This window comes from Apus apus, chromosome 6 (assembly GCF_020740795.1).
Source record: "Apus apus isolate bApuApu2 chromosome 6, bApuApu2.pri.cur, whole genome shotgun sequence".
NCBI lineage: Eukaryota > Metazoa > Chordata > Aves > Apodiformes > Apodidae > Apus > Apus apus.
Genome location: NC_067287.1, coordinates 38,299,082 through 38,319,041, shown reverse-complemented (window position 1 = coordinate 38,319,041; position 19,960 = coordinate 38,299,082). Strand labels below are relative to the sequence as shown.

The 19,960-nt window shown below is 46.9% G+C and overlaps 1 protein-coding gene across 11 annotated transcripts in view; it reads left to right on the top strand.

Moving 5' to 3' along the window:
* Positions 1 to 19,960, top strand: part of HDAC4 (histone deacetylase 4) — a 251,960-nt gene that overhangs the window by 126,310 nt on the left and 105,690 nt on the right. For all 11 annotated transcript variants that reach the window (XM_051623785.1, XM_051623784.1, XM_051623787.1 and 8 more), the window contains one exon: positions 5,436 to 5,680. In XM_051623785.1, the coding sequence (XP_051479745.1) occupies positions 5,436 to 5,680 (245 nt within the window). The remainder of the gene's footprint in view (positions 1 to 5,435; positions 5,681 to 19,960) is intronic.

The following is a 19,960-nucleotide window of genomic DNA, read 5'->3' as shown; positions in this document are numbered from 1 at the left end:
ATAAGACTGTTCTGATCATGTCTTTATCTGCAGCCTTTATGAGAAACGATTTTCACGTTAAACATTTTTTGGTTGCAAAGGCACCCTGGCTTACAGGTTGGAGGTGCTCAGTTTATTTCCAGCAAGTGTGTTTAAACAACTTGAATGCATTTGAGATGGGCTCCACTCACCAGCATTTCGGGCAGGCTGTGAGACGTCAAATTTACAGTCTTGACCACGAGGCCGCTCTGTGCTGGCGATCGATGGAGACTAGAATGCTTTAGGTCTTAATTAACGTACAACACACAGGCAGCCTTTGATGCACAGCCATGTTTTATTTATTTTGGGAGGGATAAAGCCAGCAGAGTGTTTCTAACGTGGTATAAAAATAATGGTGAGTTGACGGTGGGGGAAAAAACAACCCTTCATACCTAGGTTAAAGAAAATATCTAGAAAAGTAGAATTCCTCCTGTTTTCTCCTTCTGTTCCTACAGGGAAGGAAAAGGCTGGGAGAACATGAGATAGTTTATTATTCATAATCTCAATCTTGTCTTCTAATTCATGGGTTTGGCATTTCTCATTAAAACTCTGAATATAGTCTTTGTGCTTTTGCTAACGTCATGAATCTGATTGTATTAATATGTTCTCAAGGCAGAACCTATAAAAGCAATTTTCTACTCTACCATAAAATATTCATAAGAATACAGGCTTTTTTGTTTTGATGATATGTTCATTAAGCAGAGAAGGTTTTCTTGTTTTCGGGAGGGCTCGGTAGGTCAGGCTCACTCGCCGCTTCTGTGGGGAAGTCGTGGCATTTCAAATAGGGGTTTTTTTGAGACTGAAATAGTAAAGAGTCGGGGATGACGCAGCCTCTGCCGGGACTCTGAATGGGAATTGTGGTGGCGGGCTCTGCAGCTGGCACCCCGTGCCCAGCCATTCCGGGGGGGATGAGTCCCCTTGGATGTGTTTGTCAAGTTTCCTGGGGACCCTTACCCAGCCTTGTGCAAGACTCTTAGGAGGGAGTCAAGCAGGACTCAGTTACCAGCAGACACAGCAGGAGTAGTGACCACAAACAGAGGTGTGTGCTTTCTGCCTGGACTGGGGTTTCTTTAAACACATGGAAGGCTTTTTTCTTTCCTGCTTGGAGGAAACGCAGTGTTGGGGTCAGGAGGGTGTGTGTAGGAAAACACACGTGGGTTGCGGAGGGAATGGCGCGGAGCCGAAACATCGGTGACAAATTCAGAGAGCTGCAGTGGAGACAGACAGATTGATGTGGAGACTGGGTAAGAGGGAGCAAGTGACTGCTACCTCTGTGTTGATAACGCTGACCTTTAGTCCGCGTGGATAAAAGATGGGAGACGTTGTTGCCAGGTGCTCAGAAATCTTCGGCGGGACCTAAAAATAGTCCATGTGTTTAAAAGGCTTGTGATTCACAAAGCCCGCTGCACTGTTTGGTTTACTGACTCATTGGGTTTGATCCTCGAGGATTAACTGTTTCGAGCTGTCCTGGAGCCTTGGGGGCTATGAATTTGCATTAAAACATACTCGAGTTTATCTCTGAGGAGTTTTGGAGCTCTGGGGTGTTTGCCCATCAATTTGGGAAGGAGGGCAGTAGTCGAAGAGCTGCAGTTACGCTGTGCTCATGTCTGTATTCAGAGCTTGCCTAGACATCATTCCCATGTGCATCCTGTGTGTTGCTGATGGTCAGGTGTGTCTGTGGCCTTAAGTTGGGGTGGTCATAGAATGGTTAAGGTTGGAAATGACCTTAAAGATCATCGGGTTCCAAGCTCCCTGCCATGACACCTCCCGCCAGACCAGGCTGCACAAGCCTCATCCAACCTGCCCTTGAACACCTCCAGGGAGGGGGCATCCACAACCTCCCCGGGCAACCTGTGCCAGTGCCTTCCTACCCTCGTGATGAAGAATTTCTTCCTGATGTCCAACCTAAATCTCCCCTCTTTCAGTTTAAAACTGTTGCCCCTTGTCCTATCACTACCCCTTCTGTTGAAAGGACACCAATCACTGTCGGTATGATTCAGTGGGCAAGACTGAGCTGAGTTGTGCGATTCTGTCTTGGCTTCTTTCAGTGGTGGATCTAATTCATGCTGGGCAGCTGCTGGCCCTGGTGAAACAGTGCTTCAGCCCATGGAGTTCCCCTGGATTTTGCCACCTGATAATATTCCTGCTCTTCCAGGAGTAGGTGCTGTACATCTTCCCTAACGTACAGTAATTACATTAGTAACACTCAGGAAATAACATCCCTATGTAGATGGTTAAAATGGATTTTTTTTATATAGCCATGGTGCATCATATCCTTGAAGGTACATTGCTTTTGGGGGGATTTTTGTGTTTGTTTTGTTCAAATAAGTGTTAATTTGCAAGAGTCTATTGTTGGTTTCAGTGATCCATCTCTCCCTGTTTTCCGTATACATCTAACATAGTACTGGGATTTTTGCTGGCATGGAAACTTTGCTCTTACTTTCCCAGTTCATGTCCAGTTTCCCACAGTCCTTGGGACACCAAGTGGTTTCAGATTGCACCTCCTGCCCTGTACAACGTGCTGCTGGGGCAGGTACCATCTAGACAGAGGCCTGTTAAGGGGTTGTTTGTCCTCGAGCCGTGCAGGAGGAACCCAGAACATTTCTTCTGTCGCTCTCAAATCCTGGATCTAATTTAAAGCACCACTTCTGAGATGAGAAGCTTCTGAAGTGATAGTCCATGAAAGGAGAGAGCCTTGGCAGGGCTGGCTCTGAGCTGACAGCTCCCACTTGCCTGCAGGGAAAGCGGATGAGGGTTTTTTCTGTGCAGCAGTTGCCATAGGGATGCTCTGTGGGCAGGAATGGGAAGGGCCTGACCACGGTGCCGACCACACGGGACAGCATCAACTGTTCCCAAGGAGGGCTTAGGAACATGGTTTTTAGGTGGGTTTGAAAGGTTCTCTGTAGGCAACAGCCTGGCATTCTCCCAGAATCCTGGGCTGTGGATGGTGACCCATGGTGAGGAATCCCAGCTCCAGAGTTGTGGGGGAGAGAGAGGGGAGTGGGGGAAAATGCCACAGGAAGGAAAACAATAGGGAAGTGGAGGGAAGAGTTTGTGGGTTGAAAAATAGCAACACTTCCAGTAATGTGACCTTTTGCAGAAAATGTTTCCATTTAAAAAAAAAAAAAAAAGTCTCCTCCTCCCCAGCACAAACTGGGTGTTGGGAGGGGGAGGCAGCTCCTCTTGGATGCTGCTGCGCTCCTGCTGCCTGCTTTGGGGTGGTCAGATGTGACAGGTGGCCCCTGCACCCCATGGGTGCAGGCAGGACCTGCCAGCAGGGTGTTGGGCAGGAAGGACAGAGTGGTGGGACATAGGGTGTCTGCTGCAGCCCCAGGCTGGGTGGGCAGCGTTGCTTTCCCAGCCTCCAAGGAGGGCCTAGGCACCCAGGGTTTCTGGAGGAACAACCAGCAATGGGGTGCAAGAAACCATCACCCCTCTTACAGAATTATAGAATGGTGAAGGTTGGAAGGGACCTTGAAGATCATCAGGTTCCAACCTCCCTGCTATGAGCAGGGAACCCTACCACTGTACCAGGCTGCACAAAGCCTCAAAAAAACCCCAAAACTTCAGAAATGTTAAGAAACTCGACTCACATGATCCTGTCTCTGTAACACCCTCCTCCCTCTTTTTTTATATCTTTATTTTCAAGTAAACACAGTGGTGGTTTTTTCACTTTGCTTTCCATTTCCTGCACGTCTCTGCTTTTGGAGAGGTAACGATGTTCTCCCTGAAAATGGTTTTGTGTAGAGTGAGCAGAGTTTCTGCATTCATCTCGTAGTTCATGATGATCACCTTCTTTCTGTCTCTGGCTCCAGCAGCATTGGCCTGGAGGTGCTTTTTCAAACCCCCCCACTTTGCTCAATGTCCCCCTTTCCCAGAAGCTGCTGTGTAAGGTGGAGTTAACCTTTCCAGTCCTCCTGTCCCTGCATTGTAGCCTTGTCCTTGACATCAGGGCAATACATGGGGCCAATTTACAAAACATTGCATATTTCTCTGAATTATTCCACTCTTTTTAAAATTAATTTTCACTTTCTGTGCCTCTGTGCTTCATTTAGCTTCAGATTTCACCAGCATTTCTTAATTACTGGCAAAAATAAATAACTGGATAGCATTTTGGAGAAAATCCTATTAAAACTCTTCCCCTGGAATGGCTAATACTGATGTTCTGATAAGAGTTTGCAGTGTTGTGTGTGGGCATGTGCCAAGTATTGGTCTGGCTCTCTCTGGGGGATGGCACAGAAAGGTGACAGTGAAGTGGCTCGTGTGACCAGGGCCGTGTGCTGCATTTAGCACAGTGTCCTCAAGCATTTTGAATGCTTCACACTTGACTCCAAGTGGTCTCTGAGGGTTATCCTCTCCTGTTCTGCAGGTGATGTTCACTGAAAGGTATCAGAAGAGTTATTGAGTGACTGCTCTGTAGACAAAGGCACTACATGTTGCACAGAGTGCATGTGAGATGCAGAACTGTCATTCAAGTGGAATTTAGGCATTTCTAGTTGTTCATAGGATTTTAGCAGAAACAAGCTGAGCTCAGTTACTGCAAAGGTGTTTTTTTTTTTTTTTTTGTAGAGTGCTGTTGCTGCCCTTTTTTACTACAAGCTTCTCATCTTCAGGGAGATGCTTTCTGTGTAAGCAAAGAACTCCACGTTGCTACACAGATGATCAAGGTGCTAGTTTTTCTGTGCATCTCTTAGGATGAAGCTGGATGAAGTACATCCTCTTAGTACAGGTTACTTTTCTTCAGTCTTGGTTTGTCCCACTTGGAGTTTGAAGGATGGAGGCAAGTCTTGGCACAGCCACCATTTGGGCATCTGCTTCCCAACGCTCCTGCTCTGCAGCATCCCAGTCAGATGTCACTGAAGTCTGTCATAGAAGCACTTAATTTTTCTTAGATGCTTCACTACCTATTGGTTTGTGGCTAAGCTCCTTCCCAAAGCTGGTTATAAAGGATACAGCACATAATGTTTTTCTGCCCACGTTTTTTTAAGGGGGACCTTCATGTTCCTGACCATAGAGTCCCTTCAGCTGACCCATTGTAAGTCAAGGTGGGTCCTTTCTGTGAAGTCTGATTATTAATCTTTATCCTTCTCATCTCAAGTGGTGTTTGAAGAGTGGAAAGGAGATGTGTTTTGAATATCCAGATGTGGGATATGGGTATCAAGAAGGGTCCCGTGTGATGTGGTGAAGTCTTTGCTTTTAGAGAAAGCACAGATTTGTAGGAGGTGATGGTTGGAGGAAAACGGCTTGAACTCTGAATTCCTGTAGTGCTTTATTAGCACTTCGTAAGTGGTGTGAGTTTATTGGTGCTGTTCTTGGTTCAGTCCATGGATCCTCAAGGTCTTTGCCGGGCACTGTAAAAACTAGATCCCTGTGTGAACGAGGATACATCGAACTCTGCTGTTGTTTTCATATTGTAGTTGATGTGACCACAGCACTGCCCTTGCAAGTTGCACCGACTTCAGTCCCCATGGATCTGCGCTTGGACCACCAGTTTTCCATGCCCGTGACGGAGCCAACGCTGCGGGAACAGCAGCTCCAGCAGGAGCTCCTGGCACTCAAGCAGAAGCAGCAGATCCAGAGACAGATCCTCATCGCCGAGTTCCAGCGGCAGCACGAGCAGCTCTCCCGGCAGCACGAGGCCCAGCTGCATGAGCACATCAAGGTAAGTGGTGGGCAGCTCCAAGGTGTGGGGAGGGGGTGACAGGATCCCCTCCCCACCAATTTATTTTGGGGGGTGGACATTCTCCAAAGTTACAAGTGATAGGACAAGAGGAAATGCGATAGAACAAGAGCGAACGGCCTCAAGTTGCCCAGGGGAGGTTGAGGTTGGATCTTGGGAACAATTTATTAGTGGAAAAGGTTGTCAGGCCCAGGACCAGGCTGCCCAAGGTGGAGTCCCCATCCCTGGAGGGGTTTCAAAGCCCTGGAGATGTGGTGCTGAGGGGCATGGTGCAGTGGTGGCCTTGGCAGTGCTGGGTCAGTGGTTGGACTTGATGGGCTCAAAGGTTTTTCCAAATGATTAGTAGGATTCTATCCTGTGCTGGCCTGTTTATCTTTTGTAAAGGGATGAGAGCACCAGGATTTAAAAGGGGGAGATAGGGTGGAGGAGAGGGAGCAAGGTAAGCTGGTGTCATGTTGAATGTCATCCACCCATCTGCATGTATGCAGAGGTGCTGTGCCCCACTGCCAGCAGGCAGCTTGCTTTCCCTGCATTTGGGAAATGCTAGTGGAATTTAACTCCCCGGGAGGGCGTTTCCGATACTAATGTTAGATATTTGGGAGTAGAACGGTATGTAAACTGGACACGTGCACTCAGCTCAAGGTGCAAACCAAGTATTTGGACCTTAGTGTCTCAGCAGGAGCAGGAAAGGCTGATGTCCGTTTGTCCATCTCATGGACACACGGGGTACAGGTTGGTCTGCACAGCAGGAGGTTTTCCAGAGACCCAGGGTACAAGTTGGGCCGCTCCGTCGCACGGGACGGAGAGAGAGAACATAACACATGGGACAAGTGGGAAGGACGGTTTAGAAGATGGTTGTTGCAGAGTGGACATGTTAGACATTATATAAATATTTCACAGTGCTAGACTGTTGCCATGGCAATGGAAGCTTTCCCACTTGCTACCATGCTCTCTTTTCAAAGGGGGATTAGCACCGCACATGAGAAACAGCTTTAATGTGATATTAAAAAGCAACCTCAGTTCAACCTTATGTAGTTGCCATTGGAAGACAAACTACACGTCGTCAGAGTGGGGAAGGCAGGATTTGAAGTTAATGGTGTGTTATTTACAGACTTTTCAAACACAGGTATGAGCCTGGGTTTGTAAGAGCAGTTGTTGTTTGAAGATTGATTAGCAGCAAACACCTGTGGCCTTAGGGGGTCTTCTGTGCTCTCTTCAGGACAAAGGTGTGGGGAGGTGCATGCATGTAAATACCTTAATATATCCAGTTGTATGCATGCATAGTAAGTGTATCTAAGTGTGTGTATGTATGTAGTTATGTATGGATACACGTGTTAAAATGTACACATTTGTGCAGGAATAGCACAAGAACAGCTACAGCATCTGTGATTCACGTAGTACATTAAAAAGGAAAGGATGAGAAATACTGTAGCAAATATTCTTCTAATTGCATGTGCCCTTAGACATTTTCGTATTAAAAGAGTCATTCATTTGATTGGACAGGCTCTAACACTGATTGTAGGAACACACTTGCTCTTGTTTATGTTACAGCTATGACTGAATCTGGTAGAAGTCTGCTTTAGAAGGAAGTCAAGATCTAATTTTGAGAAGCCAGTTAGCACAGTATATCTAGACCATTGGGTAATGAAGTTCTTCCTCTGAATGTGTAAGCTTGGCTAGATCCAAAACTTAAAATAGGCAAGATATAATCCCGTGTGAAAAAGGATGACCTGCAAGGTGATCTCCCATAGTAGTAAATGTGTCACCATGCCCAGAATTGCTTTAAAAATAAAACAGCACAGTATTGAAATAAACCTCATGAGATCTCCCCTAAAAAAAACCCCAAACCAAACAAAGCAGGACGCTGATATGTCATCATCATGCACTTTTTTTGGGAAAACTCACTCCTTACATTTGTGTTCATAAGCCAGCCCGTGTTTAGATGCCTCTCAGATGAAACCAACTGGCAGCTGTGTTCAGTGCAGTGACTGGAGGTGCAGGGCTGCTGTTACTTTGCCCAGAGAACTAAAGTTTATAACCTTGTATTCTGGGCTTTGAGCTGTTCAGCTTCTTTATGGGCCTGTGAAAAAAACAGGGGGGATATTAAAGGCAACAAAAAGTTCGTATCCTGTCGAAGTGAAGCAGACTCTGACATTTAGTATAGAAACAGACTGAAATGAAGATGCAAAGCACTTTTTGGAGGAATTCAGGCGGATAATTTTTTTAAAGCAGCTGCTCAGGGTGTGTCTGCAGGACCCATGTGTACACGTTCATGCTCCACGTGTGCAAGGGGAGGGCTGGCTCTTGCACCTACATTGGATCAAGGAGATGCTTCCTACTGCTTCTCTCCTTATCTCTTACTGCCACGAGCATGAAAACTTCCAGGTTTTGGGAAAGATCTAAGCAGATGTGTTCCTGCTGGGCTGAGCTCTGGCGTGGGGAGGAGCAGCAGTGGGGATGCAGTCTGTCACCTTGTCTGTTTACTCAAGCATTGACAAAATCCATCAAGGAAGCAGCAAATTTCTTGACATCCCTCTTGAGAGCTCCTTTTTATGGCGTCACTGATGAGATGAAGAATTCAATCAGCCTTCTGCCTCCAAAGCAAACTGTTCAATATGCAGAAGTTGTTTAGACTGAGCGACGTAGTTGTGGGATTCTCCAGCTGAAAGTGTTTCCTGGCTTGAGCTTATGGCATCGTAATGATGGAGTCACAAGTCCATTGCTTTTAGCAATTTTTTTTATGGTCAAGTTTCTTCCTTGGGTGGAGGTCAAGTCTCACTTTGGCTAAGAAAAGGCTTGGGAACCTAAACCTACCCAGATTTCTGTTGGTTAATATTATGTGTAAAGACAAGAGTGTGCTTGCAGCGTGCCTTTCTGCTGCACTGGATTTGGTTCTTGGACACCTTCAATGTCTTCCTCAACATTGGTGGTTTTTGATTCAGAAAGCTTTCAGCAGCTAATGTCCTGTGATTCTGCATCTTCACAGAAATCACCAAGGCTGGAAAAGACCTTTAAGATCATCAAGTCCAGCCTATGACCTGACACCACCACATCAGCTAGATTATGGCACCAGGTGCCACCTCCAGCCTTTCATTGAACACCTCCAGGGATGGTGCCTCCACCACTTCCCTAGGATGTCCATTACCATGTCTAGTCACCCTCTCTGTGAGGAAGTACTTCCTAATATCCAACCTAAACCTCCCCTGAAAGAGCTTCAGGCCAAGCCCTCTTGCCTTGTTGCCTGCAAAAAGAGCCCAGTCCTCACTTGACTACAACCTCCCTTCAGGTAGATGAAGAGAGTGAGAAGGTGTCCCCTGAGTCTCCTCTTCTCCAGGCTAAACAACCCCAGCTCCCTCAGCCTATCCCTGTAAGACTTTCCCTCTAGCCCTTTCACCAGTCTTGTTGGTCTCCTCTGGACCTGCTCCAGCACCTCAATATCCTTCTTGAAGTGATCTCACAACCTTCCTTTCCAAAAATGCAGAGCTCGTGCAGTTTGATTAGAATTTTCAGCATCACAACAACCTCAAAATCTTATGAAACAACCCAAAACTTAAAGGTGCAAACATCAAAGCTCTAAACTTATTCTGATGTTGAACAAAATGGCAGGTTTTTTACTTTCTCCCAGGCACTGGATTCCTTGGAGGTGATCAGGGCCTTTGTTAACCGAATATTAAATCCTGCAATGACTTTGTGAACTATTTCTGCAAAGCAGAATGACTTTCTGCATCTTCCTGGGTTTTGCATACCGAGCACTATCTGGAATCAATTGATTTGGCTTTTTTCCTTGCAGCCTGACCTCCACCATTTGAATCAACAAGTGCAAAGCATTGCTTTGTTCATCTGTTTGTGCACTTGAGCAGCAGTTTCTGTGCTTTATCCTGTCTGTTTCTAAGACTTTTGCTCACAATTCCTAGATTGTAAGCATAGTTTTGGATATAGCAGAGCAGTGTCTGGGCACAGTTACTTATTCAGAGCAAACATTTCATTGATTCCTTCTTTCAGCAAGATGCTCAGGTTCAAGTACAGTTGCACTCTTCCACTTCTAGATGTTGAATAGTTTTGTCAACAGGAATTCAGTGGCTGGGCTTCTGCTGCTAAGAGTAAAAAAAACCCACATTTTTGATGCATTTCTGAAGGAGCTCTTGTAGCCAAAGTGGGGGGTGGGGAACTCTGTTTTGGACAGACATCTGTAGAGCCAGCATTGCTAAGTTACAGCCAACAGCACTTTCAAAATTTTAAAGAGCTTATTTAAAATGTTTGAAATCTTCGGTGGTCCAACAGGAATCACGTTTTGTGTTTTTCTTTCTTTTATTCCTTCAGTGTGAACAGAGGAGCTGTTCTGACTCGGTGCGAATTAAGAGGTGGGGGGAAGTATCTCCCAAACAAAGCACTAGTATAAGAAACATCTTAAGTAAATGCAATTTGGCTTGAAAGATGCACGTCTGTCTTGTTTTTCTGTTCAAGTAGATAACTTTTTTCCTGTTGAAATCTCAAAGTCTGGGCATTTTCCAGAACTTGGTTGTATTTCAGCAGCCCAGTTTTCATCATCCAACATCTCACAACAGGAGGGGATGGGGTGGTTGCAGTCCTGACTGCTCCTGCCATTCCTTCCCTCCTCCCCACCGAGCAGTCCTTGCTTTCGTAGGCATTGCATTTTGGAAGAAGTAGCCCCCATCTCAAGGTGGCAAATTCCAGAAGATCGTGCAGCTTGTCGAGCCAGGCTACGGGTGCAATAATATTTGTGGAAGGGAGGTACAAGGGATGCAGTTAGAGCCCGGCGCGCGGAGGGAGCGGGATCGTCGCACGTGGGGAGTAATGAGAAACCCCTGACATGTTTAGGGAAAATAAGCTGAGCCTTATGAAGGCTTCACACCATATGGAAATAGAGAAAACTGTCTTTCACAACTACAGCACGGCTTTGCAGCTTGCTGGAGCTCGACATCCCAAAGTGGTGCTGGAAAGGGAGCTGGTGAGCACCAGAGGCTGCTGCGGGCTGCCCGGGGGCAGAGGCCAGGGCTCTGCTCTTCTCCTCCAGCCACTTACCTTCAGCCAGATGGATTTTCCGCTCAGGCGTGCCTCGCCAGATGTGTAACAGTATTTATGGCTTTCAAATCTGCTTTCCTAAACAAAAATAAGGATGGAATAAGGAGCCTGGCGCCCGGGCCGTTGCCGGTGAGATGGTGGAAAGGCTTCTCTGCAGGTCCCAGCGTGAGCTTTGCTTGACCTTTGATTGCAAAGGAATCGGCAGTAAATTTTTTCCTTCTTGAGTCACTCATTCCCGGCCAAGATCAGCTGGAAGTTACCAAAAAGCTTTTCCATTTGCCTTCTGGTCAAGGGCTGGAGAGAGATGATTGAAGAGGGGCAGGATCCTCCCTCACTCTGGCAGGGCTGGAGGCACCTCGGGCGGTGTGAGCTCAGCGGAGGAGGTGGTGGGGAATGTGGTTAATCTCTTCCGTCCCTGCGCTGCCCCAGCTCGGAGCAGGGCTCTTCCCAGCTCTGGCTGTTTTATAGCTGAAGCCGGAAACTTCTCCAGGATGCTGACGCACGTCAGTGTGAGCACATGACAGCAGACACCAGGAGAGTCCTGACGGTGATGGGGCAGCACCACAGGCAAGCAGCCGAGCCTCACAGCTCCTCCTGGACCTGAAATCCTAACCTGGAGGCAAGCAAAGGTGTTCATCCTGCCGTGCAGTGCTATTCCTGGCTTTCCCAGCAGCTGAGAGAAGAGTATTTGCATCAGGAGCAGAGGGAGTGCTGGGCTGTACGTGTCCTGCATGGCCAGAGGAGTCATGACTCTGTGTGTCAGCAGCTACAGCAGCTTTGGAACCGAGTTTGCTGAGGAGGTGATTCTGGAATTGTTTTCTATCAACACAGCAATTCCCTGTGTTAAACAGTATGCTGGGCTGCCTAGTGGCTTTATGCCAATAAATAAAAATAAATAGGTGGAATGTTTTCAGACATTGACTTTATATATATATATATATATATATATATATTTATATCTCAACATTCAGGTAAAGCCTGGGGAGATGGCCTCGTTATTTTTGTCTGGTTTCAAATGACATTTTTTTTTCATCAGTGCAGCTTCTGAGCCCTGATTGAGAGGTGGTAACACATCCAAGGTGTTAGCCCCTTCTTTGGAGACGTGGGATGAAGCTCTCTGGCCGTTCCTTGTTTTTCACTTTGGAAGGCAGAAGCCTTGCAGGGAACCTTCCAGACAGATTTTGCAATGCTGTAAGGAAAAATGTAGGGTTTTTTCCAATGATATCTACACTTACTGTGTGTTGTGTTGATGCTACAGTGGGAAACTGCTCTTTGCTTTCATTTGGAGCCACCTGCCCTTGGAGTGACAGGTTTGCTTTCAGGATAGCTCACTGGGCACTAATTCCATTGGCTTTTAAGTGTGGCTGCTTTCAGGGTAGCTGCCCAGAACCTGGTTGTTTTGTGGCCTTTCTGTGCCAATTCCTGCTTCATGGGGAAAAAAATTGCTTGTTTCAAATCTGCTGATGAGGTTGGTGTCATCTGCTTCTCCCTTGCAGCTCTGTCGGGTGGCACCTTGCCTGGACCCCTGGGCTGGGGACACTGAAGCTGCCATCTCGGTTCCTGCAAAACATCCCCTTCCCCCTGTGTCCTCCTCCCCACGTTGGACTCTGGAAGTGCAAACTTCATTTGACATCCCTGTGTCCTGACTCCCGTGGCCGAGCAGGTCTGCTCCATCCTTCCTGCCTGCAGCAGCCAGCACAGAGGGACTCCCTCCCCTCACCTCTGTGCCTCTCTGCTGTTCCTCACAGCCTGCATCCTCTTAAAGAGAAACTTGAAAAGCCTGGAGATACCAGGTGTCTGCCTTTGTCTGTATCCTGACATGATAGGATTATTCATCCTAGAAAACTGCAGCTGGGTACAGTCAGTGGTGAAAAAAACCCCACATAACCCAGACTGAACGTTTTGTGCCTTGTTACTACTTGAATGTGTTGTACCGTGCTCTCTTGCTATTTCTAGATGGCTTCCTGTTCTCTTTTGGTGACCTCCCCCCATTTTTCTGGTACATGGAGCTGACTCTTAAGACTTAGACCTGGATCCTGCAGAACTTACCTTCTGATGGAAGTAACCCTGGATTTACTGCCTGGGGAAAACTTCTGTAAGGTCAGAGTGTTTGCCTTCTTTGAAGGGTTGGGGAGTGACTTCCCTCAGCCTTGAAGTGAAGATCTTTTCCAAGAAGGGTGAGGACAAATTGCACATAAAGGGGTTGGTATGTCAGCAAAATCTTCCAGCAGCTTGGACAGCTGGAAGCCCCATCTCTTGGTTGAAGAAGTCATGCAACAGACTGGGTTAATTTGGGCACCTTCCTGTCTGGCACTGGTGGTTTATGGACTGCAGCTGGATTGCTCAGCCAGGAGGGTTGTCTGCACTGGTCCTTCCAGACCTTCTTTAAACCAGGTAGAAGCAGTGCGTGTCCTTTTAACCTCTTTTGAGATGGGCCAGAGTTTGCAGGATGGAAGGAGCAGAATGAGAACTGTAGATTTTTTCTCAGGCTTGAGATGCATAAACCAGAGTTTGAGATGCAAAAGCCTCGGTCACAAAGTGAAGTCGCAGGTCTCGCTGCAGTCGGTGAACGTGGTGGCTTTCATCCTGTGACCCCCTGAACTGGTGCCCGTGGAGTCTGCTGGTGACAGCCAACCTTGTCCTCCTTGTGCTGTATAGAGGTTCAGAACTTTCCAGCAGCATATTTTGAGCTGTCAGTGTTGGGGGCTACAAGCCCTGTTGCCCCCAGAGCGTGGCTGCTCCGTGTTCCTTTGGTGAAGCCAAAGAAGAGCCGTTCACCCAGAGCATTTTCTTTTCCTGAATCTCCTGAAGTGGGATTTAAATTGGGTGACTTCTGGGTATTCTGAAGGCTGAAAGTCTGACGTAAATGGCAGAAATGGCAGAGTTTGCTGGCTGACAAGCAGATACAGATCTTTTTTTGGGGGGAGCACATGTTCACTTTTTCTGTGGAGTCCAGACAGCTTTTGAAGTGATCAAACTTCTCTTCTTTCGTCCTTTATAAGCATGAGTTTCTCTCCCAGTAAAACTGTGTGGGGCACAGTGATATATATTTTTAAAGCTGGAAGCCTTATGGTGTCTATTCAATTTGGAATTTCAAAATAAACAGCAGAAGAAGGAATATCTTGCAGTTCACACCTCTGAATTTTCAGCTCCAACTTTATCTTGTTTTTGAACTCCATCAAATCGACTTGAAGCAGTCTCAGGGAACACACAGAGAATCAGGGCATGAGTGAATCCTGCTGTTAGGCCAGGAATATTCTCAGTAGGATGTGTCTCACCAAGATCAGTCTCTAGCCCAGGAAGCTGTCAACTGGGAAGGATCTTTTCCCTGCCTAGCAAAGAGGTGCTGGCCATGGGATCTTCTGGCACGGGCCTGCCTGCTGTCAGCCTGCCTGGGAGCTGGGAGGGATGCTCCAAATGTACATTCAGCTGCAGATGTGTCCAAGAAAAGAGATGATAGACAATCATCCTTCTGAGCTGTGCTTTCAGATTTTTGTCTCTTGGCTTCTGCTGAAAACCTCAACTTCCCCCCTTTGTCCCCCTGTTTCCCTGAGTAGTTCCTACTGTCCTCTGGTGCTCCAGGAGATATCTGAAACATGCTGGGATGGAGCAAAGAGAGAGAATCCTGAAACTGGAGCTACAGCCTGAGACTTGGGTAAACAAGATGGGGAGAAGATGAAGCAGAGAGAGTCCAGCCAAAGGAACGTTTGACATGGCCCTAAAATAACCCAGTACAACAGTTCTCCCAGAAATGTGTCAAAATCCATGCTTTGCTTCCACCTCTATGCTAATGATTGGGGAGGAGGAGGCTGTGATTTGATGTGTGTGTATCTTGGCAAGTTCTTTCTTCATCATCACCTACAATTTTCTTTTATTTTTGTAGAATCTGAGCTCCAGAGCCTTTTAAATACCTGTTTCAACCCTCAGAAACTGTAGAATTTTGCCAAAGCAGATGGCAGATGATTTGCCCTAAGGCCACTGTTTGCACCAAAGCCCCAGCCTTACTTGTCTGCCTGGTGAGAGGACAATTACGTGAAGCTTCTGAAAGCACTCACTGGGTCATTGTACTTTAACTCAGCCCTTAAGTTCAGGGGGTGCTGAGAAGATCTGCTTGGGAGGTTTTTTTGGTCTTGCCTGGTATTAAGGTGTCAGGTTTGAAGCTAATATTTTGCTTATATATCCTTACAACTTCTTCGAAGCTATCACCTCCATCAGAGACCAACCTCTTGTTCAGGGGTGGCAGGTGAAGTAAATGCATGAAGTCTCTGAGCTTGCCTGGAAGAGATCCTCGGGCTGCAGCCTTCTTATGACAGGCTGGACTATGCCAGCATAACCTTGGTCTGAGATGGAAACCATGTGTATGTGTGAGGAGGAATTTTGACCCAGAGGTAGAGGATCAGGCTACCTTTTCATCAATGTTTCTTCTTAACCTAGCTGCCCTGTGCTAGGAAGAAGTAGGAATCGCCTACAAATCCAAAGAGCAGCAGAAGTGCTTTGGGTGATGTCCCACCAGGCTGAAGCACCTTCAGGAGGTGATCTCAGGCACAGATTGAGATCCAAGTTAGGACTTGGCCATAGCACTGAGCTGCTTTGGATCACAGGAAACATTTATCAGCGTAAATAAGCCAACTGTTGTTCACCCAGACTGGCATGTGGGATTACCTGTGTGAGTAAGAGTGAGCTGTCTGGGTTCAGATAGCTTCACACTGCCTTCCACTAATTGCATTAAGCTATTCCAAATACATATTACAAAAACCTTAGGAGAAATAGTCTGAGCTTCAAAACTTCTCCTGCTTTGCAGATTTTAATCAGGTCTACCACGGCAGGATGTGAAGTAAATGACAGAAGCACCTTTAAAATGATGGTTGTCTGGGAAGGAAGAAGCAGAGGAGCGTGGGCAGGGAGGAGTGCCTGGCTTTTGGGGGAAGAATAAGGTAGTGTCTGCAGGGTACTGGGATGCAGGAAGGACCTACATTCTTGCTGCTCATCTAGCAAACCAAGGAGTGGTTGTGCAAGGCTTCATGCAACGTGTCTCCATGAAATGCATCCTGGTTCTCTCTGCTAAACGAGATCTTTGCTGGCAGCACCATGAGCTTCCTGGGAGGGCACTCCCTACCTTCTTGGAAGGTTTTTGGGCACTGCTTTTTCACTTGTGGTGACGGAAGGAAGCTCTTTTAGCACCACTTTGCTTATAAAGAGGTTTATTTGTGTCACGGAGTTGGGCAGTGTGCTAACTGATAAGGTGTCAGTCCCCATTCTGCTGAAGACACGTGAGGAATGGGATGGCAACATTCCCTGCTCTGCTGAGTCGTCCCAGTTGATAAATACCTGGAAATGCTCTACGTTCTCCTTATTCCATTAATTAACATTAATCTATGAGGAGCACCAGCAGCCCTAACTTCAGGTACAGTTGCACGTTTGTGCCTTTTTCATAAGTAGTGGAAGCAGTGACATTGAACATGTGCAGGAGTCCCCATAGTTATAAATATTTACAAATATTGATTTTGGCAGGAACACCTGATTCCGATCTTCCTCGCTGCGCTGCCTCGTACGGCGTGCGTGTCTGTCACACGGTGTGCTCCTCAGATGGAGGGTTTGAGTTAGTCAGATTGCAAGGGCTTTCCCCAGGGGTGTATCACTTGGAGTTCCTCGACTATTTAGCTTTCATTCCCGTCGGGGGAAAAAAAAAAACGCAGCCACGTGCAATTAACACTCGGGTAATTAACACTTGAGGAGTCGGCGTCGGTGCACGTGCCAGCGAGAGGGATGTGCTGTGGTATGTGAGCACAGTCCCACTGGGTAATGAATAATCCTTACTGGAGCCACCTAAGTGTCTTGGTGTGCCATGAATTGCAGTTCCAGAGACATTTCTGAGCTTCTACCTCGGGCACTCTCCAGAGGACCCAAGCGTGGGTGATCGTGCCCTGCTTAAATGCAGCTCTGAAACATTTTGCCTTTAAGGAAAAAAGGCACTTTTTTTTTTTTTTTTTTCTACTGAGATAGTCAAGGGAAGGTTAAACAGCAGAGCAAGCCCACAATGAGTGGGTATTACCGTGGCAGAAGTTGTTTAGTGTGTGATGCTGGAGGGGGTAAGATCGTGCTGTGGTTGACCACACAGAATTGTAGAATTTGAGTTGGAAGGGACCTTAAAGATCATCTAGTCCCAACCCCCTGGCCTTGGCAGGGGTACCTCCTGCTAGATCAGGTTGCTTCGAGTCCCATTCAACCTGCCCTTCAACACTTCCAGGGATGGGGCAGCCACAGCTTCTCTGGGCAACCTGGGCCAGGGTCTCACCACCCTCACAGCAAAGAATTTCTTCCTAACATTTCACCTAAATTTCCCCTATTCCAGTTTTAAGCCATCCCTCTCATCCTATCTCTCCCTGCTCTTGTCCCAAGCCCCTCCCCAGCTTTCCTGGAGCCCCTTCAAGCACTGGAAGGTGCTCTCAGGTCTCCCTGGAGCCTTCTCTTCTCCAGGCTGAACAACCCCAGCTCTCCCAGCCTGTCTCCAGAGCAGAGCTGCTCCAGCCCTCTGATCATCTTCGTGGCCTCCTCTGGCCTCTCTCCAGGACCTCCACATCCTTCTTGTGTTGGGGGCTCCAGAACTGGACACAGTATTCCAGGTGGGGTCTCAGCAGAGTAGAGAGGGAAAAATTCAGACATGGGTTTGAATTCTTGCTACCTATTGAAATAGGCCTTGATTGCTTGAGCTGAAGCAGAAGCTCATTTTTCTACAGCTTCACTTGATTTTCTGCACAGAACAGCTTTTTTGGTGTTCTCCTGTTTCCTGCTTCTGTCGGATGGTAGTGGTGCCTCTTCCTTGTGGCTCTTCTTTCACAAAGCATCTGCAGAAGACCCCATTTTTCAATAAGAAAATGAAACTGTAACCCCTCAAAAATATGAAACTGGGGCACAATCTAGCATCAAGTGTGTTTTGAAGCCAAGAAAGGCCTTTTTGCACAGAAAGCTGGGATTTTATATGGTAGTTCTGTTCCCTCTGGCTCCCATCATACCAAGGTGGGTGACACTCATCCCATCCTGGCTGTGTGGTTGGTTTCCAGCCCTAATTGTGGAGAAATGTTCCTGCTGGAAGAAGCCACCACAGTTCAGAGACAGCACTTCAGTGGGCTTTCTTCAGTCATTTTCTGGGGCTCCAGCAGACACCACCAAAGTGATTCCTTTGGGCTCTCTGTGGAGACAGTTGGAGAGGTTACTTCAGTTTTTATAAATCAATATTTTAATATTTTTTTTTTTTTCAACTCTGAAAAGATTTGAAAACTATATTAAGAGCAGGCTTTGTGGGAAGCGGGGTCAGAATCAGCAGAAACAATACATCACTAATGAAACTTCTCCAAGCCATCCAGATACAAATTGGTCTTTTCATTTCCATTTCACTCCAGATGTCAGTGAAAGCACAGCTCCTTCTATAGCCTCCTAATGTATGTAAACCATTGCAGGAAGCGTAGCATGCAAAGCTTAGGAGACTGCAGATGGAGAGAAAAGGCTCCTGATTTCATAAAAATAACAAAACCTGTTTTAACATATTGTGCATTAAATATTGTTCATTTGCATACTTTCTGTGGCTAGGTTATAAAAGCCCACCATGTGGTGGACTTGTTGGAAGTCTGAAGAGATCCTCTTTTCTCCAAATGGGGGTGTGTTAGTGGAAGCTGCTGCTTAATGATAAAACAAAAATAACTAGTTTTCTCTAGTTTGTGGCTTTGTTGTTTGTGTTTTTTTCCCTTTTGTAGGTTTTAGAGGTTTTTTTTTTGTTGTTGTTGACATAAAATTCTATAGAATTAGGGAGGGAAACATAGGTGCAATCACTGCAAATTCTGCTCACTGGGGTGTGGTGTTGTACAACAGTCTGCCTGCTTGGAAGCAGCAGCAGCAGCAAGGACTCCTCTGTGGAGACTTCCCAGCAGATAGCCAGGCAGATTGGAAAGTACCTCTTACATTATTTTTTTGCATCTTTATATAGAATTGTATAATTTTCTGTGTATCATATATATAGTTTGTCCAGGACTGAAACGTTGGAGAGTAGAAACCTACAGTACCACAAATAAAAATAGGAACACAAACAGAAAAAAGTGCAAAAGGAGAAAGTCTCTACTGGGGAACTTTTTGCAAGCCCTCTGGAGATCCAGTCACACCAAAGCTGCTGAGACTTGTCATTTTTCATCAGCTTTTCCTCAGCCCAGCTTGCTCCAGGCTGGCTGTCGAGACATAGGGTGTTCTCTGAGCACTCACAGGTACCACCCCAGGGCCAGCCAGATCAAACCACAGCCTCCAGTTCCTGGGAGAATCCCCCCTGGACCCCAAAAGGGTGCTCTGGGCTAGGGGGATCCACCCCAAGTTTCCCAGCAGGTTGGTGTGTCCACGTGCATCTTCTAGGTGCTGAGCTTTGGAGGCCCAAGGGACCTCTTGCATCGTGGATGGGGGAAGGAGCCTGTGGTGCTTCAAGTCTTGAACATCTGATGAAAGCTTTGCAGATCTTGACTTTAATTAGGCAGCTTGTCTCTCACATCTTCCTCTACATTTGTGTGAGTCAAGAGGGCCAGGGTGAACCCTTCCTGGAGAGATTATTGGAATTGTTTTTAATAATGAACCAATTATTTTATAATTGGCCTCGGTAATGGGTGGTGACCGTGCCCAGAAGGCAGTTAATACTTTTGCATTTGGCTTGGGGTGTGAGGTTTGCACAGCAGATGGGAGGTGACCAGCCTTGGGTGAAGTTAAAAAGCTGCAGTTGTCCCAGTCCATGGGAACTCTCACTATCTACACAGAGGGAGAAGAGGACTTTGGGAGAAACCAGAGTGCAAAGTCATATAATTAAAGGCTTATTCAAAAAAGCAAGGGAACTGGACTGGTCTTGCAAAGCCTGCCTTGATGGTGGCATATTTTGCTGTGAGGGCCTGACTTGGTGAGATCAACCATGTTCTTTCAGCACAGGATTTGTACATGGTGAATGTGTGAGAGTTCATCATTGAGGTGTCCTAATGGGGCTTGGCTGAAAACGTTCGATGGAGAGAAAATGAAGGTGCACCTGGAGTGGTGGTTTGTGCTGACTCCAGGATCTGGAGCACAGAATCCAGGCCCCTAGGCTCCAGCAGGGCAGTGGTGGCAGCAGGTGGCTCATGGAGCAGAAGTGGGGACCCAGCCACACCTTTGGGCAGCAGCAAAGTGGCTGGGGAAGCACCTGCTTGGGCCGGAGCTTTT